The 26,491-nt window shown below is 43.7% G+C and overlaps 2 protein-coding genes across 3 annotated transcripts in view; both read left to right on the top strand.

Annotated features, from left to right (window-relative positions):
* LOC127393336 (rho GTPase-activating protein 32-like) overlaps positions 1 to 26,491 on the top strand; it is a 102,734-nt gene that overhangs the window by 59,927 nt on the left and 16,316 nt on the right. Inside the window, exon 6 of the mRNA XM_051638304.1 lies at positions 24,182 to 24,268. Coding sequence (XP_051494264.1) covers positions 24,182 to 24,268 — 87 coding nt within the window. The remainder of the gene's footprint in view (positions 1 to 24,181; positions 24,269 to 26,491) is intronic.
* Positions 24,182 to 26,491, top strand: part of ARHGAP32 (Rho GTPase activating protein 32) — a 97,752-nt gene continuing 95,442 nt past the window's right edge. Inside the window, exon 1 of one of the 2 annotated variants that reach the window (XM_051638475.1) lies at positions 24,182 to 24,268. The gene's annotated coding sequence lies outside the window, so the exon portion shown is untranslated. The remainder of the gene's footprint in view (positions 24,269 to 26,491) is intronic. The other variant, XM_051638471.1, reaches the window with a different exon arrangement.

Genomic DNA, 26,491 nt, shown 5'->3' with positions numbered 1-26,491 from the left:
AAGGCCCAGAAAAGCTGTAAAAAACCCCCACTTCCCTTGCGTTTTGGTTAGTCATAAGGTTGTAGTTACTATTTAGGAGCACGGGATGCTTTTTGGTGCAATGACTGGACTGACAACTCCAATCTTTCTAACATGATGTCTTTAAGAAGTAATATCACTGCATTATAAAATTAGATTAAAAATGTGAAAATTTAAGCATAAGTTTCACTTCTCATGAGGGTTTTTTTCTGCACAAGCCTTGGAATGTACACGGCTCATCAAGCCTTTCTCAACAAGAGTGAAGAAACTTGTTTGTGTAAAGAAACTTGAGTTTCTCAAATAATTGCTTAAGACTTAGGTTTCAACATGTTTGTTTCAATCTTTTTTTCCAAGTCATTAATTTTCAGAACTGACAATTGGTGGCAGTGGTGTCAACTGTTTAATTCTTAATGGCTGCATTATAGCAGCTCTGGGTTTGCAGGGTAGAGCCTTTCACCAGAGTTACTGAGACTGGAACCTTCTATAGCCACCACCAGGCAATTTCTGTGAGTGAGTTATGAAATGTCTAATTTTCAGACATTTTCCTCATTTGTGTTGTTGAGATAAAACTGAAAAACCCACTCATTTAGGCCTTGGGATGTACTGCTGGAATACTTGGATCTATGTACTGGCACCTCTGTCAAGGTTTTAGAGTTGCTGTTTTGGTAGGAAGAATGCTAACACTAATGATGAAGATATTAATCCTTTTATCACTACCAGAACTGAAAGATCTTGGAAGTTTCCAGGATGGAAAGATGGAAGAAGTGGCCTTGTCTCTGTCCTTTGTCTTCCTCCTCTTCAGTGCTCCCATCCCCAATTATTATGCAGCATTATCATCATTGCTGCCCATGAGCTGATGGGCTGAGTGTAACCACAGGTTGTATTCTGGAAAACTTCCTTAGTAGGTTGAGGGTAATTTCTTCAAGTCATTTGACTTGTGTAAATGTTATTGAATATTTTCATCATGAATGCCCTCAGTCCTTCCTAGGTGTCATGCAGCTGATGATTAAAGATGGTGTAAAATCTCATCTAAAGCCGTGGATGTTTCTCTTGTATTTGGGCAATATTTACTTTTCAGAGCAGGTAAGCACCTGTGGTGTATAGTCAGTTTTTTTCAATATATAGAAAATATTTAGGCCTCAGACTATTACAGCTGGTTAGTTACTTGTCAGCTGTACATGGAATTCTTTGTACTCATGTGAGCTGTGCCTTGCCTGCAGCCACTTTGGGATACCCCTGTCTTCAAAGGAAAAGCAGTTGGCAATGCCAGAGAAGCACACATGTCCCCTGGCAAATTTCCTGGTGACTCCTGACATGGGAAGACACTAACTGGAGCTGTAAACACTTAGGAGAGGGATGTGAGTAGCAGAAGATGAGAACCACGTGTGTGTGTGTTTGTGCATGTGAAGAGCAGGGGGAATGCAATAAATACAAGCATTGTGATATCCTCTTGGAGTTTCATGTTAAAGCTAGATATTTCTAGTCTGGCTGAAGTTTTTATGCAACATCTGGCTAAGGGAGGAAGATTTTGGTTTTACTCCTAGAAGTACTTTTCTTTTTAGAAGATCAGTTTGTCCATATAGCTCTTCTGCTCACCCACCAGCCCCCTTTTCTCTGCAGGGAGTAGCTGAGGGGAAGCGCTTCCATCCAGTCTATTCCATGCATTAGCACTTGCTCAACTTTTTGTATGAAAATGCATGTGGTGATATAAAACATCAATTTTGCACTGTGCCTCTGGACCCAGCAGTGGAACGTGGACTTTCAGTTTATTTCTTTAAAAAAAAATTAGGGTGGGGGTGGATTTGAGAGGTGAAATTTTAAAAGGTTCTTTCTCATGCATGGGTGCACAACATTCTGCTTGCACCTTCCCCCAGCTGAAGTTAAGCAAAGTAGTTGGCAAGTAAAGGTTGATTTGAGTCCTGTAGCTCAGTGCTGCGTTGGAGTGAAATGCATTCAGTGCCAGTGTAGCTGGAGACAAAACTGTGTGTAAACCTGGGGCTGCAAGCCCAGCAAATGACACCAGCACAGGGTTTCACACGGACCCAGCTGTGAAGATGAGTGGCTGTTGATCCTTCCCACTTTTGGGGTCACGGGAGGAAATGGAGTAAGCTTCCCCCCAGCTTTTATCACTTCCTCCTGCCAACTGAGGGGAGATGATTTTCCTTCATTTGCTGCTCCTCCTGTCAGCAAGAGAAGTTGGTATTTAGCCAGATACTAAATAATGCTTTTCCTGGGGAAGGAGTTCTCAGATGTGTATCTAGTATCTCTGATTTCCCATCCCCTCCTCGCTGCTCTCTGGCTTGAGCTTGGTCCTGCAAATTCTTGCTCAGAAAGATGTGGTTTGCATATATTTGATGTGCAAAGCCTGTTTGCTCCTGCTTACAGTCTGTTTCTGAAGCTTTTTAAAAAGTGTTAATGGTGGCTGCTTGTCTACTGAATGCTGAAAGCTTCATTCATCTTTGTTGTGTAAGGCTTTGAAGAACCTTCTGGGGTCTTAAAAGTAATGAGTCATCATCATTATTTATTCTCATTTAGAGAGTCTGCTTCATCATTTGCAAAGGTAGGCCTTGTCATCTTGTTGAGTTTATTCTCTTCATCTGAGTCCAGAAGAGGCTGCACCTGCAGGCAACTGGAAGGATGTGAATCCCTCTCTACTTGGTGGCAGACAGGTCAAGTGGGGAGCATGGAGTTAAGGCCAGGTTTGTCAGTGCTGCTGGGAGGTCACAATGACTGATTTGAGATCAGATTTCAGGAGCCCATCAGGACAAATTGAAACACTCTCCTGAGCTATGGATTTAATGAACAGACAAGTCTGTGGAGAGATTGCATGTCAGCTATGGGTAGAATTATTTTGTGGTTTCATGAGCACTGGTTTTGCTTCCTCTAACCTCTCTTCCTTGTGAGACACGGATCCCGTGTGTTCAGAGGGGCAGGGGCTGCACACCAGCAGAGCTGCTGACAGAAAAGGAGGGAAGGGAGGTCACCCAGAGGGACCTTGGCAGGCTCCAGAAGTGGGCTTGTGCAAATGAAATTCAACAAGGCCAAGTGCAAGGTTCTGCACCTGGGTTGAGGCAATCCCAGGCATGAATACAGGCTGGGCGGAGTAAGAATTGAGGACAGACCAGAGGAGAAGGACTTGGGGGTAGTGGTGGACCAGAAGTTTAACATGGGCCATCAATGTGCACTTGCAGCCTGGAAGGCCACTGTGTCCTGGGATGATTCTATGAAAGCCAGCAGCTACAGTTCCTCATGAGATTTCAGATTTATTCCTATCCTGCAGCTCCAAATGTGGTACAACCAAGCTCCTCCTGCCTTCAAGGCTCCTCAGGATATGTTTGGCTTTCCCTTGTGTGCATTATTAAGCTTTGTTTACTACCTGTGTTTCTAGGACCTTGGTTCCTTGTTGCTGGTGCTCTATAAATGCAAAATAAGAAGTGATACTTAGCACACTTCTTGATTTGGGTTAAAAATAACACAAATACCTCTTTTTGGATGGCATGAAGGCGAAACATAGAAACATAGAATAAACCTACCTCTACATTCTGAGTAAGAAAAAGTGCTTAGGGAACGTGAGTGAGGAAGGGTTGATGACTTCTGTAAGCAAATTAAGCTTCTCTTTGGCACAATACTCCCCCCACAAAATTAATTAAAAAAAAATAAATTATTGTTTCTGAGACTTTTTTGGGTTTTTTTCTCCTCCCCTTGAACTCCTGCAAATATTTCCAGTGTATAAAGCGATTTTTCCAGTGACTTTGATTCTTATCAGTGTGGAAAAAAAGCTGATTTAGTGGGGGAGGGAACAGAAAAAGCAAGTGAATAAGAGACTAACAGGCTGGAATGACAGGACTGTATCAATTCTCAGTTCTGTCTGAGGAATAATGTGCCTGTTTCCAGCAAATGGAAAAGTAGAGTAGGACTTCAACTGTCACTGACCTCCCACAGAATTTAATGGATTTTGGAGCTCAGAGAAGAAGTCATAACTAACTCAGTGATTTTTAAATGCACTTTCCTTGAAAGTCAGCAGTTTTATGAAGGAAGATAAAAAGTGTTTGTATCTTATAGAGCTGTAAAAAAAAAATGAAATTCACTGGCTCAGTCTGTTTTTTGACTATGGATGAATGCCTTTCTCAATAAGCTTGAACAGTAACATATTACAGGTTCTAGGTGGTTTCTATCCTTACCATATGTTGCCAGCACATAAAACAAGCCTGTTTTAAAATGATGGACTAGAAGTGTAAAGCAATCTCCTTCTTGGCCCATTCAAGTGGCTTTTCTGGGTAAGTAGTTCCTGAATGGACCAGCTATGAAAATGGACCTTTTCCTTTGAAGGGAACGTTGCTTTTGTGCCCATTGATTGGCAACAGCCAAAAGAAGGATCCTGGTTGGTCCAAGTGGTAGACAGTGAAAGAAAGGACACTTTGTTTTGTGGCAAAGCCACTTTTCTTTCACACAAATAAATAATTAAACAACCCAGCTCCTTTAATTTAACTGCCTCTTTGTTTTTGTCCGAAGCCACCGAGTGGCTGGTTCCTCTTCCAGAGCCATCTCCATTGTTTGGACCCTGTGAATACTCACACAGCGGTGCTGAGCGTTTCACGGGGGAGCCGGGGCTACATGAACAGGGAGATAATGTTCCTGGTGTTTTCCTTAGGAGCTGGCTTGGTGAGCCCTGTGATCATTTGTATTGCGGTGCCATCTAGTGTGCAAAGGGCTCTCGGGCTTCTCCTGCTATGGAAACTCAGGGCAGCAGTGGTTTTCTCTTCACAGCTGATTCCAGACTATTCCAAACAGCTGCATCACTTGGTGGAGGTGGTTGTAATAAAATGTTGGTGTCATGAGCTTCCAATTTACAAAAAACTCATCCTGATGATTGCTTGGCAGTGAGGGTGGGCTGGGGAGCAGAAGAGGGCAGGAGAGGCAGGGATAAATTGCTCAGCCTGAGGAGGAGTTTTCTGTGATCATGGGCTGATTTTGTATCAATTATGTGTGTGTCAGAAATTAATTTCTGGGATTTAGAGCATGTCCAGTGGTTGGTAGGTTTACATCCAGTTTGTTGTTCCTGTTGTGCTTTCATGGCTTATGAAATCCAGTGATGAATCCATGCGGAGTTAAACCCCTAACCGTACCTAACTGGAGGCCATTTGAATCTGACTTTGCTGTTCTTTGGACCTATTGTTAAATAGGTTTGGTACAGGAGAAACATTACTTCACTGCTTGTGCTGTCTTCATTTGTACTTTGATCTCTTAGCTGTCTCCTTTAAACTCTGCACGTGGAAGAATGCAGTTTTCCCTGTCAGCTGGACAGAAGAACCCTTCCCTCTCTTGTTCTGCAAAGTGTGTAACCTGATTGATTTGATTGCTTGCTTTTCCAGCACTGTTTTTGGTATCACTGTGAGAGCCAAAATACTTAATTCTAACTACTGCCTGGAGGGGGGCTGTGTCTCCCCAGGTAGTGACTAGACCTCAGCATGGCAAAAGCTGCCAGAGAGAATTCATTTCTGAATAATCTCGGGTTTGGTTTCAATTATTTGTGAAATTAGACTTTAATAGGGTGTGAAATGGAAAGAGAGAGAGGTAACACCAGATGCCTTTATTTACATGTGTTAATCAACACAGACTCAAACAACAACAAATGAAACTGCAGCCATTCAGAGTCTGAAATGCTCCATGTTTGGCTGGGAACTGTGAAAAATGTGCTGCTTTGCAGGTAGGTGGATGGGCAGCAAGATTTTTTTATCATTATTTTTTTTAAGTGCCTAACATGCCAGAATCCTGTCAGAACCCTGGAGTTACTGTATTTCAGGAATACCAAATGTGGCTATGGAAACCCATCATTATGCTGAGTTAGCTTTGCTTTGAACACTGTCATGGAAAATATTTACTTTTCCCTTTTTGAGCATAAACTGTGGTGGAAGGAGGAACACACAGGAGCGGGCATCAAAGTGCCCATTTCCAAATGTCTGTTACATTCACAGGGTCAATTAGCTAGTGACTAAAGGTGGTTTCCTTTGGAGACAGACTGGGTTTTGCTTTTTGGCTGCAGGTTCTGCAGTGGTAGGCATTCCAAATTTTATGGGAAATCGTGTCGGAAGCAAAGTTTGGTTTGCAGCCAGAAAGGGTTTTTAGTTAACTGTTCAAGGCAGCTCTGTGGGGCGAGGGGGAGAAGAAATACCTGATGTTAGTTGTGCTGTAGATGGTAGTTAAGAGTTTTGTCTCTGGCAAAACATATTATGTCACTTCTGGCTAATTCTCTCTATTGTTCAACGGAGTAATTTGATTTGGTTTCCTCGGAAACTTGTGGATTTTGGTGCTGTTGCTTGGGGACCTGCCCTTGGTGGAGCGAGAACGATAATTTCTCTAGGAAGGAGTTGAGGTGGGTTCAAGGACAATTTTGCATTAGGCCTCTAGGGAACTTCACAACGGATTGTAGGGCACGTGGGCTGCTGTGCTCACCTGCCTGATGCCAGGCACAGACACTGTGACAACAGGGGGAATAGTTCTCTGGTTGTAGGTGTACAGTAAAAAGAAAGAAGTAGCTTTCTTAGAAGCACCATTTTGTGTGGCAGTGAAGCCTGTTGAGCCTTTTTTGAGTCACTGCTTGTGTTTATTTAGTCGATGTAGAGAACAGTTAAAACTGTAACTGGTTAAAATGTGACTTGTCAGTGGAGGGACTAAGAACTTTTTTGGTTATTTGCTGGTGTTTCTTTTCCATCCTAGAGGGGTATCAGCTATCTGGGAGGAATAATGTGAGCAAGTAGTGTTAACTAGTTTAAAAGAGGGAGCAAAATTTATAATCAGGCTTGTCTTACACTGGTACCTTTTCAGCTCCATGTACTTTTGAATAATACATGCTACTTGTTAGCAAAATACAGGTGAATCTATGGTCTGGAGCACCATCCAGACATTCCACTCCTGCCTTGCACAGGTCAGTTCAGGATGCTGTTTGCTGTTTGCCTAAGCAAATATGCTTCTGTCCTCGAAGAGGTTTTCTTCACTGTCACTTTCTATGATCTCTTTGTGCCAATGACAGGCTGGTCTGCACGTCATTAACGACACCAATTCCATGTCAGGAATTGCTTTCTAATTTTATCAGGGAAGACCAGGTGCAAGAGTGAATTGGGAATCAGCTTTCAGATGGGCTGAGGGGCAATGAAGAGAGAGCAGGACTCTGGCAGCTACTGCTCAATGCCCTATTTTGCACAAAATAAGGCTGCTCTTGAGGTGGCTCAGGCTGCATGGTTTAAAGGCACTGACTTCCTTCATCCCCTAGTGTTTGTTTTCTTCCTGCTATCACTGCTTCCCACTGTCCCATTTACAGAAGGTGTATGAGAAGCAACTTTTGCCAACTTGTCCTACTTGAAAATGGAGCAACAAGTGGCACCTTATTCCAGTGAAACAGTTAAAAAGATACTTTAATGGAAAAGAATTTCCCATGGTCTGGGAGAAACTGAGTTTTGGGGAGCAGGTGGAAGAAGAAATTAAGTTTCTTTTTAACAATGCTAATTTTAATGGTGTTTTTTTTAAAAAAAAAAAACAGCTTGCATTCAGCATTACAAATTTTCTAGTGTATTTTCACAGCTGAAAGAACAAAGATAAACTTTTTTGGGGAGTGTGGAGGATGGCCAATGTAGAAGGCTTTTAAAGTGTGTGCTCCCATACTATTTCGTGCTATACTGGACTATATTGTGCATATGTGAGAACTGAAAACGGATCAATTGTTTTCAGTCTTGTGAAGATGCTTTTTCAGGCATCAAGGGTGTGTGTGTTACTCTACATGCAGGATATGGACAAGTGGGCATGTGAGATAGATGAGTTTGTTGTCAGTGCAGGCAACAAACAGGGAACATCAAGAGCTTTGCACAGAGGCAGGAGAATGGGCATTGGGTCTGGAATGTGCATAGCTGTCTGTCATCTCTGTGTCTTAGACTGCACTTGTTTGAGAAATAAATATGCAAAGTGTGCAAGAAGAGATTTTGTTTAAAATCTGTACTCTGCACAGTTAGACTTAAAGCATGAACTTGTAGGAAATTCTTAATGCCTGATGCGAATGGAACCAGCCACTCTGCTAACACCACGAGATGCTTATGGGATAATTTGCTCTCCTTTTTTGCTGGCCAGCCCATCTCAGAACCTAACTGTAGTGTCCCAAGCAAAGTAGGTACAGAGCACCAGCTAGAGTAAAATAGTAAGAAATTAAATGACAGACTTTGAGGTATCCAGGGTAAAAGCTCTTGTTGGCTGTTGAAAGATGAGAGCACTGACAGCAACCTGCATCTTCTGAGAACTTGTATTTTTCCTGAACTGGGCTGCAGAGTTAAACTAGAATTTGGACAGGAGAGCTCTTTGGTGAGCCATTGTAATAAAGGCATGAGGTTGTGCTAATAAACTAAGATACTAAGATTTCCATTTTAACCTGTGGGTTCAGAAACACTGATGTGGGAAGGAGGAGCAAAAGTAGACTGGGTGTCATTAGAACTATGCCAATTTTGTCAATAACTATGTCAATAACGTGCAAAATGCCCCTTTCTGACTAGGCATGACTAGACCTTGGTACTAACTAGCAGACGTAGCAGTGTTAGGTGGGTGGTGTTTGGAACTAGCAGTCCTTTGAAGGGTTAAATTACCACACACACTTAAAAACTGAACCCGAACTTGGGGGCTGAGGGGCAGGGGTGATCTCCTGGTTATTGCTGCTCAGGTGCTGAAGGAGAAAACCCTGCCAGTGAATAATGACCTGCAAAATTAAGAGTTTGTAGCTCCCTAAGTATCGTTCATTCTCCGGCCATAGTTCAGACCCTTTGGACGAGCCAACATATTTAGGCTGTTAACTGAACAGGGAAGATTTTGACAGCAAACTTTTCATCATGTAAATACTTGTTTCCTTTAGGGAATACGTGCAGTGAACAGAGAGCCCTTGTACCTAGGCAGCAGGGCACGCATCCTGCACCCATGTGCAGCTTGCACAGCACCAGGGGCTGGAGAGGAATTTAATGGTGCTTTAATGCTGAGCAGTTCGATACCACTGGAAGAGAAAGAAGGCTGAGGAATCAGCCTGCCTTAAACTCTGCTGGGTTTCAGGCATGTGATGGCAGTTTGCTGTCATTTTTTTTTCCTCCTTTTGAGCTGCAGCAGCAGACTTCTGTGCCGCGCCTGAACACAATCCCTGCACGCATTCCCTCCCTCTCTGTTTCTCTTGGCTCTTGTTAAACTCTCCGGCTTGTCTTGTGGGACCTTTCCAATGAGAGAGCGAGCGAGAGCGAAAGGAACACCACTGATTTCTCTGCCCTGCAAATTGAGCATGAAATGGGCAGCACGGAAAGGGCTCGTGGGGCTGTGGAGGCAGATCCTCAGCGCCGTTCCTAGGCACGTTCAGCTGAAGGAGCAGCAGCACCAGGGAGAGAGGAGAGCGAGGGAGCCGAAGGTGGGCAGTTGGATTTGGTTTTGCTAGCCTGGAGTTCTTGCATTTCGGAGCTGATGCCTGGAAGGTTTTTTCAATTAGCTCCTGGGAAGCTACGGAGAGACCTGGAACTGTTAGGCCTTGGCTAGGGATCCCATCCATGGAAAGAATAGATCATTGTAGCAGGGGTAAGTAGTACACAGCCTTTCAGAGATCCTCTAGAATTGAGAAAAGATACTTTTTTGTTTCCTGGCACAGTATAATGATAATAATGGTAAAATAAAAACAGCTGGAAGAATGCCTTCAGGATGGCACCAAATGCTAATGTGACAAGAAGGAATGAATCAGAACGAATGCAGTGTTTTCTTTGCAGAACGATCAGATGTAGTTTAAAGGGGGAGTTTATTGCATTTTTGTGCAGATTATCAAGCATTACAGATTTTAAAACTCAGGGTAGTGCAAACTCTCCTTCCAGAGAGTAGCCTGTGGCCTTTTGAAAGTCTGAAAGCCATTTTAATGAGGTATAAGGATATAACTGGGAGGAATGGGGCTCGGGAACATCCCAGTCGTGGTTTCCTACCTTAGCTGAAGTGAATGGCTCTTGAGATCCAGGTTTTTAAACTTCTAGTGTGTCTTCTGCTAACTGGAGAAATGAGAGGCCAGTAGTAATTCCATGTACTGAATTTTATGGTGCTAGATGTGTTTCTAACTGTTGCTAATAATGCCTAGAACACTTCCTTTCTTCTGAGGGTAGGTTTTGCAAAGGTTTATTTTTAAAATGAGAACATTTTATTGTTTCATTCCTTCTCTGGTATTTTGTGCATCTTCCTTTAAAAATAATCCTTAGGATATAGAGTAATATCTATTAACAAAAGGAAGACATGTTGACTCTGAACTTTGATCTGGATGATTTTGTAAACCGCTTATTGCATGTTTCTTTTTGATGCAGATCTGCATGTCTGTGAAACATGGATTTGGATAAATCTTTAATGAGGTGCAGGGACACATAATACTCATCTTAGATGCTGTGCTGACAGGAACAAGAGAAAAATACACAGTAGACAGAGAAGTTTGACAAGACTATGCATTTTTTCATTCATAGCCAGTAAATTATTAACTGGGCAAAATATGTGCTTTCTAGGAATGACTTTGTCCATGTGCCTACCTCTGAAATTCCTGCCACAGGCAGCTTAGTGCTATTCCAGGCTCTTAAGCACTGCAGAGCAGTGCAAAGCACTGCAAGACCCCAGCAAAATAACCATGAGAATTACCATTGCTCCTTCATTTGGAAATCCTCACTGTGGGCTTTTAGGATCTGTCCTAACTTCTGCCTTTGTGCTGGCTCAGCTCTCCTCGTCTTTTGTGTAGGAGAGTTGGATTTAAACCACTTCCCATTTCCTGCCTATCTTTGCTCATTGCTTTTCATATGGCCCAATAAGCCTTTTATCCTTTGCACCTAGATTTGCATATGTGAATAAAGAGAATCTCTTTACATACTTTTTCCCCCTCCTCTGTTAGTTGTGTCAGGCTGAGTGACACCTTTCCTTTGAGGTCTTTGGTTGGTGTGAGGAGTAAGAGCTGGTGATAAAGTACTTGGGTTACTCACAAATCTGAGCTTAATGTTTGCCATGAGCCAAAGAAACTGAGAGCTTCTTTGTTTTATTTATGTGCTTGTGTTTGGCTGAGCAGTCAGAGTAAGGAGGGCTGTTTGGACTAGCTGCTTTCAAAATACTCCACAGTTTGCATGGCAGGGCTTCTCACACACAAAATTCAGCAGCTGGGAGATTTAAATTAATTATTTGGAATCTATTTGTTTGACTTGTGGCTTTTTTCTTATGCTGATTCCTTACAACACACTTATGTGAGGGGCTGGGTTTTTTTCTTTGTTTGTTTTCTTTTTTATCTTTGGCATTTTAAAAGCTAGGAATTCATAGGGAACAACAACTCAACATGCTCTGGAGATCTAGGGGACAGGCTCCTAACAAGTACTGTGCAGCTTAATAAGAGAAACATCACAAGTTTGAAACAGAACAAGAAGTTCAAAATCCTCAGCCTGGTCCAGAAATGCTGTTTGCTTGATGCCCTCTGAAAGGCACTTTCCATAAAGACACTCAAAGATGTGTTCAAACTCTTTTACATCAAAACCAAATCAAACTCCTCTGCTTGAAGCCTGGTTTATTGTACCTGGAGGTGTCTGTGTCTGGAATTGCTGCAATGTTTGTAGTTTGTCAGCATTATAATATTAATGAGAACCTATCCCCTTAGTCATTTAGCACATCCTTGACATTGATTTTAATAAGAAAGTGTTTCATTTATGTTCATATTGTTTTATGGAAAATGAACTTGAAAGAGAGAACTTGTTGTACCTCCAGAGGATTTTCATTTCCTTTTGCCTGCACTACACTTGTTGCTTTCTTGCCTTTCCCTGGCAGCCCTGATGTCTGCACAGGTCCTGTGGATCATGGCTTTCCTTCCTCAGCAGGGCTGGCCAGCTGTGCCTGGGCAGGGTGATTGGTGGTGCTTCAGCATGCTCTGTGAAAATACTGAGGCTGTGGAGCAAGACATCACCCATCCTCCTGTGCCTGTCAAAGTGGAATGCTCTGTTTTCTCCAAGCAACAAAACAATCATTTAATCAACAACATGCTATAATAGAGGCTCTGTAGTTACTGAAACCAGATGCGTCTGTGGCTGGACTTGCCCTACGAGCTTTCTTTGGAACAGCTGTGGGTTTAATTTCCATCATAGGTGTGCTAGGAAAACTGTCTTTTCCCGTTGTGTTCTATCCCACACTCTGTCTTTTGGTGGTCAGAAGTAATAGAGTCAGTAACAGATTCAGTTCATTTATCTTCTGGCTCTTAAACCTCGAAGCGCATTTCTGGGCAGCAGAGGACATGGACGTTTACTCCTGTGCTTCAGGGCTGCTGCAGCCTGGCTAGCCTGGTGTTCTGTGGGGCCTCATAAGCTCTCTTGAGGATGAGAAGGAACATGATAGCCTGCACCCGTCCATACTCTGAGATCCTCTCTGGCAGTGATTCCCCAGCTGTGGTCACAGCTACTGGATGCAGGGACTTTCCATCTTGTCACCATGTGTAACCTATTACCCGGTTGTATGTCTGGGAAAAGCACAACCACCTATGCCCATGGTAGATATTTGGGGGCCAATGCTTAATGTCCTGTTTGACTGTTGTTTTCTGAGACCCCAGATACTCAAAGTAATTTCTCCCATGAAAAAAGGAGAAAAAAATGAGGTCCTCAAGGAAGCAAAACACCATACAGGAAAGGAATCTATGAAGCAGTAGATCTGTATTTCTCCCACATCTTCCCAGCTCTTGTTACAAGTGATACAGATTCTGCTTCATACAAAGGAGCCAGAAAACCCAGGTTTCACCCAACTAAGGTGAAAAGCAGTGTGGTGCTTTCAGCACCTCCTGGCTTTAATCTAAAAAGTTATCTTGCTAACCATGTTTTGGGTCTAATTGATCTTATGGCCATTTTTTCTGTAGCCTGGAATGCCTGGAGTGAGGAGGTTTCTTAATGGTCAGTTCATACAGAACTTCAAAGAAAAAAGACAAAGTCACTGCATTCCAACCAGAAAACCCACAGGTGGCAAATGCAGCTTATGGAGGGTTCCAGGATGTTGTGTCCTCTTTGCCAATCCTGGAGTGCCCGAGGCACTGCTCTGCAGGCAGCCACATGGAGGGGGTGTTCGTTAGTTTGTTTTTAGTGACATCAGATATTTTAACTTCATGAAAACAGTCTGTTTTCAGACCCTAAGAAGTTGTTTCTGCCTAATGGAGTCCCTGATGGCTGCATCTGAGAAGTTTTTATGAATATTTCATTGCTTATGAAGAACGGCCTTCTTACACATTTAGAGGAAATAAAAGGGTGAGACCACATGAGAAAACACTTGCAACTTAATACAGAAAAATCTGGGAAAAGTATCTCTGATACAACTCTCTGAGATTTATGTCTCAACAAGCTTAGACATCAAATATGCTTGGCTTAAGAATTAAAACAAACAAACTCCAGCAGCATATACATAAGCTGCCTGCCTTGGCAGCTCAACCTGGAATTAGGGATTGAAAGTGAGATCTTTCCAAGTTGCACATTTCTGACTGCAGCAAGAGTCAGGTTCTGTCAAAGTTACTCCTGATTTCATCTTCATAGAGCACGAACTAGATCCCAGTGTGCTTGGTGTCTGAGAGCAGCACAATAGCAGGGGTGGTGTGGCATGGGCAGGATCTCCCTGCCCAAAACTGCATGTGAGGTTGGGAAGGGCAGAAGTCATGAGGAGTTGCTTTCCATCTTCTCTTGTTTTGTGCAGCTGAAAGGTGACACTGCGCAAGGGTTTTGCCTGTTTACACATTTATTTTGTATTGCTGGCTTAGTTGATTCTTATGTCTTATCTTTTACCATTTGTCTAATTGACCACCTTGGATACTCAAGAGTGGAGCTGTCCTGCACCAGTCACTATGGTAAACCTAAAAACCATCAGGTCAGAAGCTGCTGTATTTGCAGTGGAGCCTTTCCTGCATGTAGTGACGTGACCACCCCATCCCGAGGTGCAACCACCATGTGTTGTACCTGTGCAAGTCCTTCCTTACAGGGGGTTGCTTCTGGACCTGCATGTACACAAGCATCTCATGAGCTCCAGGTTGTAACTCATGGTGGTGTTCATCACAAGAAAACAACCATCATTCCCTGCTGGAGTAACGTGGTGGAAATCAGCACCTGTCAGACTGAGGCTGATAAGTTTAGTCAGTGCTAAAAGCTGTTGCTGACTTTCAGTCCAAAGATGACCTCTGCTTCCGTGGAGGTGCCATGTTCTTGTGCCTGCCATCCATTGGGCGTTTTCTTTGCGCTGAGTGAACGAGGACAGTTGCCTGCTCTAAAGGAATGTCACTAGCAAAACCCTGGGAGTAGCAGTGGAAGCAGCCTTAGGAACCTTTGTCCAGCATTACATTCTGGAAGCAACCTCTAAATCAGACGCCAAACCCAGGAGTAATTAAACTCAGGAGATGCCCCTTTTCTGCCATCTTACAGTGATGCCACTTGCCAGCTGCCCATCAGAGAGCTCAGGTGGGTGCATATTTAAAGTGTTCCAGCAGCCAGTCACACCACAGGAGCTCTGTTTTTCCCATGTTCTAGCCAGCATGGGTGCCCAGCATTCTCTCCTCTGTCTTTAAAGTTGTCCTCTGCAAGAGTTTTGATCTGTGCAGGAGCCCCAGGAGTGTCCCAGCTGTTCCAGCCTGGCTCAGAAGTGCCAAGGTGCGCAGCGTGTGTGCGTGACCTCGTTGGAAGCTTATATTAAAAACAAAATAACAAAATAACCCAATGGAGACCTGATGTTGTGCATATAAGGCACATATGGAACTATTATTGCATCCAGTCTGATTAAAGCACCTCAAGGATCCTGCTGTGGAGTTAGTATCTGCCCTTTTTCTCTAGCTCTGCATATTTATAAATGGTGGTAGGGTTTATTAGTCTTGAAGGTGAAGCTCAGTTGAAGGGATGCTGACTGCTGAATAGTCATGCTTCCATAGGAAAAAATTGTCTCATGTGATTTGCAAGCTTAAAATAGTTCTGAAAGTAGCTGCAGGCAAAATACACATCCCACAACCTTTAAAATTTACCTAGTGCCTGTGCTTGCATAGAACTTGGCCTTTGGAGTAGACTTGCGATTTGATGTGAACTTGTGGCTGCTAGAAGGAGCATTTAAAGCCAGCATTTTGTTTCATGCCCATTGCTTGTGTCCTCCTTACATGTCCCCGTGATGTTTTCTGTTGTGCTCTACTCAGTCCATGGGGGAAAACCAGGATCTCTTCATGAGAACATTTTGCGTGTTCACTGCAGAGGTGTGCTTGAGTTGAGTCATCAAATCACAGAGTTGAATGAGGCAGTGACCCTCACTGCCAATGGTAGCAAACTGCTGTGGCCAGAATTCATCTGTGTGTTGCTTCTACACAATTGTATCATCCACTCCCAAACCTCTCCCTCCCTGGGAGAGCTTTGCTTGCATGTCTTTCATCCTGGTGCTGGTTCCAGCTGGGGCCCGTGGTGTTTCATTGATTGTCTGGAGATAAAGAACCACATTCCGTGCTCCGTGCGGCGCTGACCTGCAGCAAGTGATGCTGCCACACTGTGCTGGGCTTGGAGTAGTGATCTGGGTGGCATTACAGGAGATGCCATTTGCTTGCTTGTCTTGTTGAGCCCTGGGGTTGGGTTTTTTTTTTTGCTGCTCTTGGGAATGGCCTTTGAGCTTTCAAAGGGTTGATTTAAAATACTAGTGAAGAAGTGGAGTTTTGGGTAGAAAAGTAACATGCCTTTCTTGTCTTTGATTCCATCATTACTTTGGGGTAGTTGTGCTTGGGTAAAGAAGCCACTCTGCTGGCAATGTTCTTTTCTTGCTCTGAAGCTACAGTCCTGTATGAAAAGGAGAAAGCAGGAGAAGATGGGGAACTGTGTGGGAGTGTAATTAGTACATTTAGCAAGATAAATCTAGAGAGAGGGGGGAAAAAAGGCCAAATAAATACATTTATGCTGTCAGAATAATTACTTAGAAAATGTTTCCCTGGATAAAATGATTCACCAAGGTAAAATTTCAAATATAATAAAATAATAGCTGCAAATATATCAAAAAACAGGTCTTGAAGGTGTCCATTTATAAGACAAACTGATATAAGTAAGGGACTCAGCTGAATGAGAATGAAATAGTGTTTGAATCACCAGGGTAATCTGGGAGATGGTGAAAGGAGACTGCAGCTAAGAGGGGTGATAACAGCTTTTTCTATGAGCCTGCAACTCCAAGTATGATCAGGGTTGAGGCTTTTAATTTCTTCAGGGTTTGTCCCAAGGATATTTGAGTCCTAGAATTATTTTTTTTTAATACATAAAACATAGCAATGTTTCACAGGATAATTAGCCTCATGTTTCCTGCTCTCAGACATACTTTTCACCCAATACCTACATTCCAAAGTGATGCATAAAGGTGACATTTGTCCTGTGGTTTTTCCCTCGTCTGAATTGCACAAACATCGTAAATTAAGGAGAGGGCAGACATCAAGGAGACATTAGAAGTGTGGTGGCTTAGGAAAAAAAACAACAAAAAGAGACCATTCCCAAATACTGCAAGAAAAAATAATTGGATTTAATAGTGGTTTGGAGACTTAATGAGCTTTTGCTGTGGCCGAGTATGAGCGGCACAAGTTTCAGTTGCATGTGTCTGGCTGCATTCACCAGGGAGTTAACCTGAAATTCCATCTCGGAAAAACGTACAAAGATTACCAGGTTCCCTTGGAACAATGACACATCCTCTGCCAGGAAAAGCATCAGCCTTTCCACTGACTTCAAACTCCTGGCGAAAGACACTTCTTCAGCATTCTTGCCATTTCTTCTCGAGGTCTCTGCAGATGTGAGCTCTGGTTGAGATGAAACCTGCTGACGTTTCTGCTTGGCTGTGGGGCTGATTCATGTGCCCCAGCACATCTTCCTGTCACCTCTTCCTCCTGCCAGGACCACAGTGCCTGGTGCTGCCAGTTGGTTGGGGGGGCACAGATGGACAGGTTGAGGCGTAAAGAGAAAGGCCAATGAGGCTTAGTCTGCTTCTGCTTCATGGCAAACTTCTAATCATTTTAGTAGGGGGCATACAGGAAAGCTGGGGAGGGGCTTTTCATCAGAGAAGATAGTGATGGGACAAGAGGGGATGGTTTTAAACTGAGAGAGGGGAGATTTAGGTGAGATATTAGGAAGAAATTCTTCACTCTTAAGAGTGGTGAGGAACTGGGATGGGTTGCCCAGGGAGGTTGTTGATGCCCCATCCCTGGAGGTTTTTAAGGCCAGGTTGGATGAGGTTTTGTGCAGCCTGGTCTGGTGGTTGGGTTCCCTGCTCATGGCAGGGGGGTTGGAGCTTGATGATCTTTGAGGTCCCTTCCAACCTTCATGGTTCTGTGGTTCTGAAGCATGGCAGGTTCTCTTAATCTGTAGAAAGCTGCTGTGGTAACTTTATGCACTTAATTGCTTTGATTGGCCATAAAATGTGTTTTTCACATGGTTTGCGTTATGTTACATGCAGGTAGGTGCAATTTATCTGTTGCTTTGCAGCAGGTTTTATGGCAATAACGTGTGTATTGCACTTCATGCCTGCAGATTAAACCAGAACATGGGCAGGACTGTATGTTCAGGAGCTCCTCACCAGGTGCACTTGCTGGTCAGTCAGAGAAGTTTAGGAAAGAGCTCAGGAAATGCTGTGTGGAATATGGACATGGACTCCAAGAGGCTGTAACAGTTATTCCACAGGCTTTTGCTGCTCTCCAGTGTGGTCTTCCCTACTCGTGTCCGAGCTCAGTGTGGGCTCCACACCACTGATGTGAGGTGGTTTTTGGTGGACTAGTTTACTTAAAGCGCAGTGGTACAGGCAGGTTTGGAGTTTGGGAGGAATGATTCTGCTCCTTCTACACAGAGATAGGGAGATGAAATCAAGCATGCTTTCCTGGCTTGTGGTTTTCATTCTCTAACTCATTATAATCTAATTATTGAATGCCTTCCACAAGGAATTCTAACTTTACCTCCATTGCATTGCCAGGATTTATTTTCTGTTTTATTCTTTTTTAATTTTTGACATCTTTTTAGCTGCAAGATTTTAAGCTTTAGGTGACAACTCTGCAAAACGAGTTCTGTCATTGGAAGCAAGGCAAGTTCATGGTGTTGGTTATCAAAGATATAGGATATATTTGCCAAAGCTCTTGTAAACTCCTCTTTCAGGGTGTGCTGCTCTGCCTGCTGGCTCCCTGCCAGCTCTGCATCACTTGTTGAGATTCCTGTGTGTGAGTGAGATCAAGGACAAGGGTTCATGGCTTTATGAGGCAGAAATTGAAATAAAGTGTCATAGATGAATCAAACCTGTGCTTCCTAAGCTTTGCACAGATTATCCTTTCTTCAGGGGAGCTGGTTGATGGAGTTAACATCACTTGGAAATGAGGAAAGTAAAGCCAGAACTCTCTAGATGAGCTTGCTTTGACATCTGGGGTCAGAGGCACAGCTGGGAGAAGCAGACCCAGCTCCACTCACCTTGCAAAGCAAAGCCAGCTCTTACCTGCTGAGGATTTGGCACCTAAATTTAGTAGCCAACAATCCTACTCTTGGCAACAGATTTATGTAGTGGTTTCCCTTGGGATGACTGTTAAAAGTTTTGGTAGTTGAGAAGAGGAGCATATAGAGCAGAAAAAAGTATTAATCTCAAAATTTTGTTTTTCATTATTTTTCTGTCTGTGGTCACACTGGTAAGTGAAGAACCTTGTGAAACAAGCCATGTAAAAACTGCCTCAGCTCTAGTCAAAGTCCTCTGCACAGTCAGTTTTTGGATCTGTGCAGGGAACGTGGCAGGTCTCTTGCACCTCCAAACAGGTTCACTGGGGGCTTGAAACTGAGGAGCTCCAGACAAACACATGGGTCTTTAAAACACCTGCTGCTTTGCTGCAAGCACAGATCTGCCAGAGTTTGATGTGAGGATTATTCTTGGAGGGAAGGCAGAGGGGAGCTTCCAAAGCCACTTTGGAGAGGAGAAATGAGAGTGGTTTTGTTCTTGCAAACCCGGTTCTGGAAGAAAAATGCACGTGCAAAGAACTGTTCTCTGTAGCACCACTGAGCTTTGGAGCAGGACTCCTTCATGTGCCGTATCATAACTTACCCTCCTGTTCACTTTGTTGCTGTTTATCTCTACAAGAGGGATACCCAGAAGATTATCCTCTGCAGGAGGCTCCTGTGATCACTGTCTTTATCTGCTACCTAACTAGAGATGGGCAGCTGCTGCTTCTCAGGTGGTGGGAAAGCCACAGGAGCACTTTGAAACTACTCCTGACTGTGTATCTGGTGAATAAAGTCTTGGCTAGGAAGCACTGCTCTTTTTAGCAAAATTATGTATGAACCAGGTATGTAGCTTAATTTTATCTGTCAGGTTACCAAGGGAAACCGTTACTATCAGAGGTACTGTGAGATCCTGATGGCCTCTTCCACTGGCCTCCTGCTCTTGGAGAACTTACCTGCTATTTGGTTTAACACAGTTACCCATCCTTTGGCACGTCATTGCATTGGGAACTGCAGCTCTTGCTGCACAAAGCCCATCATTTGCAGGTAGGGGAGGAATTGCCTGGCCTGGTTTCACACACTCCTCAGTTCTTTGGGGGGTGTGTGTGCAGAAGGGCAAAGTGGAGACTCACAAACTTGTCTCTGACTGTGTAGAGGCAAATTGGAACCATACCTTGACACAGTTTCCAGCACTCTGCCTGAACCATCCTGGCTTGTCTTAGAAATAGTGTGACCAGCAGTAGAGAGGTGATTGTCCCCCTGTCCTCAGCACTGGTGAGGCCACACCTGGAGTGTTGGGTCCAGTTTTGTGCACCTCAATTCAAGAGAGATCTCGAGGTGCTGGAGCGAAGACAGAGGAGGGCAACAAAGCTGGTGAAGGGCCTGGAGAATAAATCTGATTAAGAACATTTGAAGGAGCTGGGAATGTTTAGTCTGAGGAAGAGGAGGCTGAGGGGAGACCTCATCAGTCTCTACAGCTACCTGAAAGGTCATTGTAGAGAGGTTGGTGCTGGTCTCTTCTCACAGGTCATTAGTGACAGAACAAGAGGGAAGGGCTTCAAGCTGCACCAGGGCAGGGTCAGACTGGACATTAGGAAAAACAATTTCACAGCAAGAGTGGCTGGACACTGGAAGGGGTTGCCCAGGGAGGTGGTGGAGTCACCATCCCTGGATGTGTTGAAGGGTCATTTGGATGTGGTGTTGTTGGATGTGGTTTAGGGGAGAACTTTGTAGAGTAGGGATGATGGTTGGACTTGGTGATCCAAAGGGGCTTTTCCAGCCTGAATGGTTTTATGTTTCTATGATTCTGTGGTCTTTAAGGCTTTCTTTCTGTATCATAAAATGCTACCACTGAAAAAATTAGGAGACCATAAACCTTATTTATGAAGTCAGTCATAGCTACTCGTGCTAGCTACACATACATAATCCAATAATAAATGAACCTAAGAGAACCTAATGCATCATAATTGTTCATCCTGGTCAGGAAGTTTGACAGCCAACTTCAATGTGAAAAATGAACATTTCAGATTATGTAGCAAGCCATATATATGAAGTATCCTGTTTGACACTTTGGTCAGTTTCCATAAGCACTATTTACAGGTTATTTCATCTCTCTCAGATGATAATAGAAACTGTTTCAGGGATATCCTCCAGACCCTGCTGTCTTGGGTCTGTCTAAGATGAAAATCAACTTCCCAGTTTGGGGTTAACCAAATTCTGCCTGTGAGTCATATTCAGAGTTCACTGAGGTCAAGAGAGGCCTTTGCTTTGTGCTCCTTGGATTCCCAGTCATGCCCAGGTGCTCCTACACTTCCCAGGATGTTCTGTTTATAAGGGATGTTGCGGGAGGAAAAGCTTTTCAACATCATGTCATCCACGATTTTTGGAAGAGAGTGAATATATGTCTATTAACTGAGCAAAACCAGAAAAGTGGGGAACAGGGAGCATAGCAAATATTCATATTCTGGGTATTTTGCTGCAAGGACAGTTACATGAAACCAATAGATTTTCCTGTGTGAGTGGGTGTGAGGTTGGCTGCAGGAAGAGGAGCAGCCTTTGGTTTAGCTGCTACAGCTTTATTCAGAAGTTAGACCATTGCATGTGTGCAGGGCAGTACAATGGATTTAAAATGTCACTTCTTACTACAGTGAGTTTGTCAAAATGTGGACGTTCAGAGACATGAAAGTGGAAACTAACCACGTGGGTGTACAGTTGGTGAATAGAAATCAGTAGGTTAGTCCTGGGGTTGGCATGGTCTTCAAATGAAAGTTTGCTGTGACTTAGTCGTCCTACACACATGGACCTGACGCCTACGGATGATTCACTTGCTATTTCTGGAGGATTCGTGTAGAGGCTTGGCCTGACTTGAGTCCAAACTGGTGTAAATTACAGTATATGCAAGAGGAAAGTGATGCAATTCAACCTTTGTCTTAACTCAGCCCATACCTTTTTCTACCTCATTGTGTTGCACAGAATCTGGCCTGGGGTATGTTCAGGGAGCTGCTGCCTTTGTGTGCTGGTGATTTCATTGCCTGGCTGCTGGTTTGTCAGCTGCAAACTGGCTCTGCTGGTGTGAAGGGGAAGAGCAGTGATGCCCTTGAGCACTGAGAAGGAAGGCAAGGCCTGAAATTTCCTTGTGAGTTGATCAAGTAGGTGTATGTGCCCTAAATAAGCATAGGGAAGATTAGAGGATGGAAATTTTTCTCCCTGAGTAGAAAACGCACATTTAATTGAACTGGAGCTCCCTGGTACCTGACAAACCTGGAAAATATCTCCAGTAGTGTATTAGCTTCCCTTTACTGCATGCTTTGTTATTTTGTTTTTCTTGGACTCTTAGTTTCAAAAGTTAGTAGCACTTCAAATAGGAAATCTGATAGTGGAGGTTGATGATAAAGTGGGGGGGAATGTGCAATGCAGAAATAAATAATGGTCACATTTAATGGCATTACTGGTGACAGGCTACAATCTGTTACACACATAGAAAAGTCATTCTTAAAATTGTCTCTGGAATGCCATTTTTTTAGTGGAATTAATCTCACCATGTGCAAGATGCTCTGCAGCAGTTAGAGAGATTTATCTCTGGGACTGTCTTGCACACCAGCTTTACAAGGATGTGAGCGTGCCTGAAGATCATTCCAGTTCTCCCTGGAAAGCTGCACAGAAGAAAGCTGGCTTTGAAGGGAGAATTTATAGGTGGTACAAGGGACTGTTGAAGGAAGCCAAAAAAGAGTGTGCTGAGAAAGTGGTAGAGGAGAAGCTACAACAGTGGCCGAGGGAGACATTTCATGGGTGTTATAGAGAGGTGATTGATGATGGAGGTGGCTCTGAATGCAAATCATCAAGAGCTTGCACAGGGTTGTAAGGTTTTCTGCTTCCTCCTTATTAAAGAGCAGCCTCTGTGAAAGGCTGTTTGATGTCCCCTCTTAGGTACCAGTTTTTTATGCTGCTCTACCCTGTCAGGTAACAGGGGAGACTGAAAGTGCAAACTTGAGTTCTGATACAAATGCTTTGATGGAAAATTTGTGTTTGCTTGCCAAAAAAACCTGCCACAAAGCAAGAGAAAGTTCTGTTGGCATAACCAGCACAAGAAAGCAGTGAGCATTTGAACACATGCTCTCTCTTCCTCTAAAACCAGTTAATGTTGTAAAAATATAATAAATTGTGGCAGTCCAAAGACTTTGTTTAGTCCAAAAATCTCTTTTAGTTTTCTGCAATCATGTATAGAACCATCAGATCAGAAATTAGTATTCAGGAAGTTAGGTCTCCTGAAGGAAGAGTGCTGAATTTGTCTGCTCTGCAGCTTCCTTACAAAGAGAGAGAGAGAGATACTGGCAAAATGCAAAGTGAAATTCACTCTGGGTATGGGTGGTCATTTATATGTCTGCCTTACATCTCCCTCCTTCTCAGGAGGTACTTGCCTCCAATCACCTGGTTTTGATTTTCTCCTGCTTGTGTTCATGAAAATTCAGCAATTTGTGAGTTTTCTTCTCAGTCTTTTGTTTGTTTTTGCTTTCATTTGTCCTTGGTGAGTTTTTTTGGTCTTAGCTAGTTATGATTTTCTTACAGACTTAATTTTCTATGTGCACATTTTCCAAGAGAAGAAAGTGTTGTTCCAAAAGACATTTGTGTAAAAAGTCCTGAACTCTTCTTCAGTGCTTTGTATTTTTAAGCTGGCGTCATTTCTGCTTAAAAAAGAAAGTGAATAACTCTTCTGGCAAGTCCAACAGTGCTTTATCTGAGCAAATGACTGCCTGTATTATAGGGAGTAAAGGTAGCAATGATGGCTGTGTGTGTCTAGAGGCTCAGATACCTCCTCCTGATCCATGTTTAAGGGAGTGTTGCACAGTTTTGTCTTCCTGGGGCTCTGCACTGGATATGGATCTCTGCTTCTTTTATAAAACAGCTTTTTGGAAGACACTGTATTTTTTTAATCTGCTTTGCAATCAGTCTTAATTTGTTTGTGATCACTTTGTAATGTCTGTTTTCAGAGAAGTTCATTAGATGCAGGTAATTTCAAGTATAGGATATCAAGACTAGTGGGAGTAGAAGGACTAGTCATAGGACAAGTTGTAGGACTTTACATGTAGAGGAATGACATGGTTAAATCTCTCCTCTCTGCTCTGAAAATAAGCACATCCTGATGTATTTAATGACACTGTATGTGATGAATGGTGCCATAAAGCTCTCTGTTGTGGTAAATTGTTTGAAACACTGAAATTAGGAGATATGTTTTATTAGCTAATGTCTGCCTGAACATATAAAATAAGAAATTAATAAAGTTGGAAATGGAGATCACTGTTATCTGATACATGAATATTTATAGAAATCTTTTCAGTGAACAATTAATTCTGCAGACTTCTAAGCTAGAGGTTTAATCCCTGCCTTGAACAGTTTGCCTTCCTCTGACTGTTTTATTTTTGAACCATATTTTTATTTTTAAACTGTCAGGTGAGATGCCAAAATCCAGTGGCATCCGAGGCTCTGGGGAAGCCATGAGTGCTGCACGTTTCCTATCTGCCAGCTCCAGCCAGAGAATCACTTCCCTGATGCCCTGATACTCAGCATGTCTTGGAGCAAGTTGATGTGAATGTTGTGTTTCATGCATTATTACATGCCTGGCTTATCCCTGCTCACTGACCTGGTCTTTCTCTCTCCCTCTTGTCTCCACCCCCTCCCTGGTGTAGCTTTCCCTCCCGGAGGAGCAGAATGAAGTAACGAGGAACGGCTGCGAATCCAAGGAGCTGGTCTACCTGGTACAGATCTCTTGTCAGGTAAATGCCATGTTTTCTCCCCCCAGCTCGTTTTGCAGAGTGTATTGCATTGTGTTTGGCAGCAAAGCCTCCTAATACTTGGATCTGATACTTCTCTGTGGCATGTGTGGTGGGTTTTTTTTCCACTTCTTCACTAGCTCAGCCCTCACAGCGATGCTGCCTGTGGTGCTGCCACCGGCGCGTTTCGAGAACAGGAGCATCCAGGGGAGAAAAAGGAGTCTGTTCAGCAAAATATCCTCGCTACACTTGGTGCAGAGCTGCACAGTGTTTAGCCTAGAGACACCACTGTGCGTGCTGAGGCTGCCTACGTATGCCTGTCCCCTGGGGGACTGTGCAGTGACACAGGGACACAACAGGCACGTGAACAGGAGGGCAGGAGGGAGCGTGATGCGGCCAGTGGTGCTGCTGGTGGAGGCCTGTGCTGGCAGCCAGGAGCGGGGGATTCTTGAGCTGTTCCCAGTTATGTCTCCAGACAGCTGGTATGAAATCCTTCCCCTGCTACTCTGGTATCAAAATGCTTTGGGCAGATAAATCTGCCACTTCGTGCCACAGGTTCTCTGCTAATATTGGGGATAGTGACTTTGTAGAATTCCACAGAATAGGTTGTCGTATTTTAATAAGCTGAGTGAAATTGTTTGTAAGAAACATGCTGCACTGACACATTCAATTGAGAGTTGATGCCTGTGTGTGGTAATTTTGCTGGTCTGAGCATAGCAGTTCTTTCCATGATTCATCTCAGCACTTCTTGAGCATCCGTTTTATCAATTTGTGCTGAACATTAATGCGAATCACTGTGGTGTCTGTCTCTCCTTTTAAAGCTCTGTGATTCTGCTGACATTTCTCTGGTACCAAAAGTAAATGTATGGAGTAGGGATGCCTGTGTTGCCTTCATGTGACTTGTGTGGGGCAGGGAAGCATTTCCAGTCTGATTGTCCCAGCACAGTGACTTCACTACACCCAGACACATGAATTTGCAGTGAACTTGCTCTTCTCCCCTAACTCTTTGCTCACTGGTGGAGGGTGTGTGGAGGGAGCTGAGGAGCAAAGCATCCTCCTCTGCTTTGGAGGTGGAGCTGGGCACACACTGAGCTGCAGCAGTGGAGTTGGTGTGACAAAAACTCAGAGTAATTCCTCTCTTCTGTCAGCTCATACAGTGCAATACACACGTGCACATGTTGGTATGTACGTGTGCTTATAAATAGTGCTCTTGGGAGAGGGGAGAGAAAGTGAGCATCTCTCAAGTGGACTGTTTGGGCGTCATACCAGTGCTGCTCTGGCCCAGCTGTAGCAGCCTCATACAAAATCATCACTTTTTAGAAAAGGGGTCCAAGCTAACAAGCAGCACTGCAAAATGTCACAGTGGACACATGGCTGAGTCCCAGCCAAGAGCAGGACAGTGACCAAGAGTGAGATTTTTTTAGGGGCCCTAGGGAAGCTGGAATTTCAATACATTTTGAGTCCTCACTTTTGGGACTGCTTTCACAGTTCTTACTGTAGAGATGAATCTTTTATTCATTCCTGACTATTTCAGGTGGGCCTGTAGAAATGCCAATATTTTGCAGAGCAGTTTTTCTCTAACCTTGAAGCATAGTGCTTCTGATCTTACTGACATCTCTAAAGATCAGCAGGACACATTGGGTTATAGCTGTGTCCTTCGGCCCTGCAGCTGATGTTCGTGCAGGAGCCAAGCCCCAGGAGTAACACACAGGCAGGGCACAGAGCTGGAAGTGAGCCCAGCTGCCCAGCAGCTTGTGTGACACTCCAGACTCTCTGGTGCTTTGCAGCCTGTCACTCACCTCTCGGGTGTTCATCCATGTCCCTGCCTCTCTCTAACAAAGCTCGTGAGAAACTTGTGGCATCTGGATTCAATGAACCAACAGGCATGGAAGGAGCTGCACAGCTGAGCATCATTTCTACCGTGGAGATACTTCACCCCTGACATCCCCGGGCCTCTCCTAATGTCCAGGGAAAGATTCCATTCAGTCAGGCGTTGGATACCAGTGGTGTCTGGATGGGTTTGGCTCCACGTTAGAACTGAACGGGAGGTGTGAAATAGCTCATGGAATGACAGTGCAGTGGGGAGAGATTTTGGCAGGACACAACTGCATCAGGCCAAAAATATTGAAGGAGAGAGAAAAAAAAAAGCCTGTAAAACAAATTTCACTTTGCTCACCTTTTGGATATGCTGCTAGTGTTGGTGTTCAGCCTGCTGCAGCAGCTTGC

Source organism: Apus apus, chromosome 22, assembly GCF_020740795.1.
Source record: "Apus apus isolate bApuApu2 chromosome 22, bApuApu2.pri.cur, whole genome shotgun sequence".
NCBI lineage: Eukaryota > Metazoa > Chordata > Aves > Apodiformes > Apodidae > Apus > Apus apus.
The sequence above is the reverse complement of the archived record's forward strand: the minus strand, read 5'-3'. Positions and strand labels throughout refer to the sequence as shown.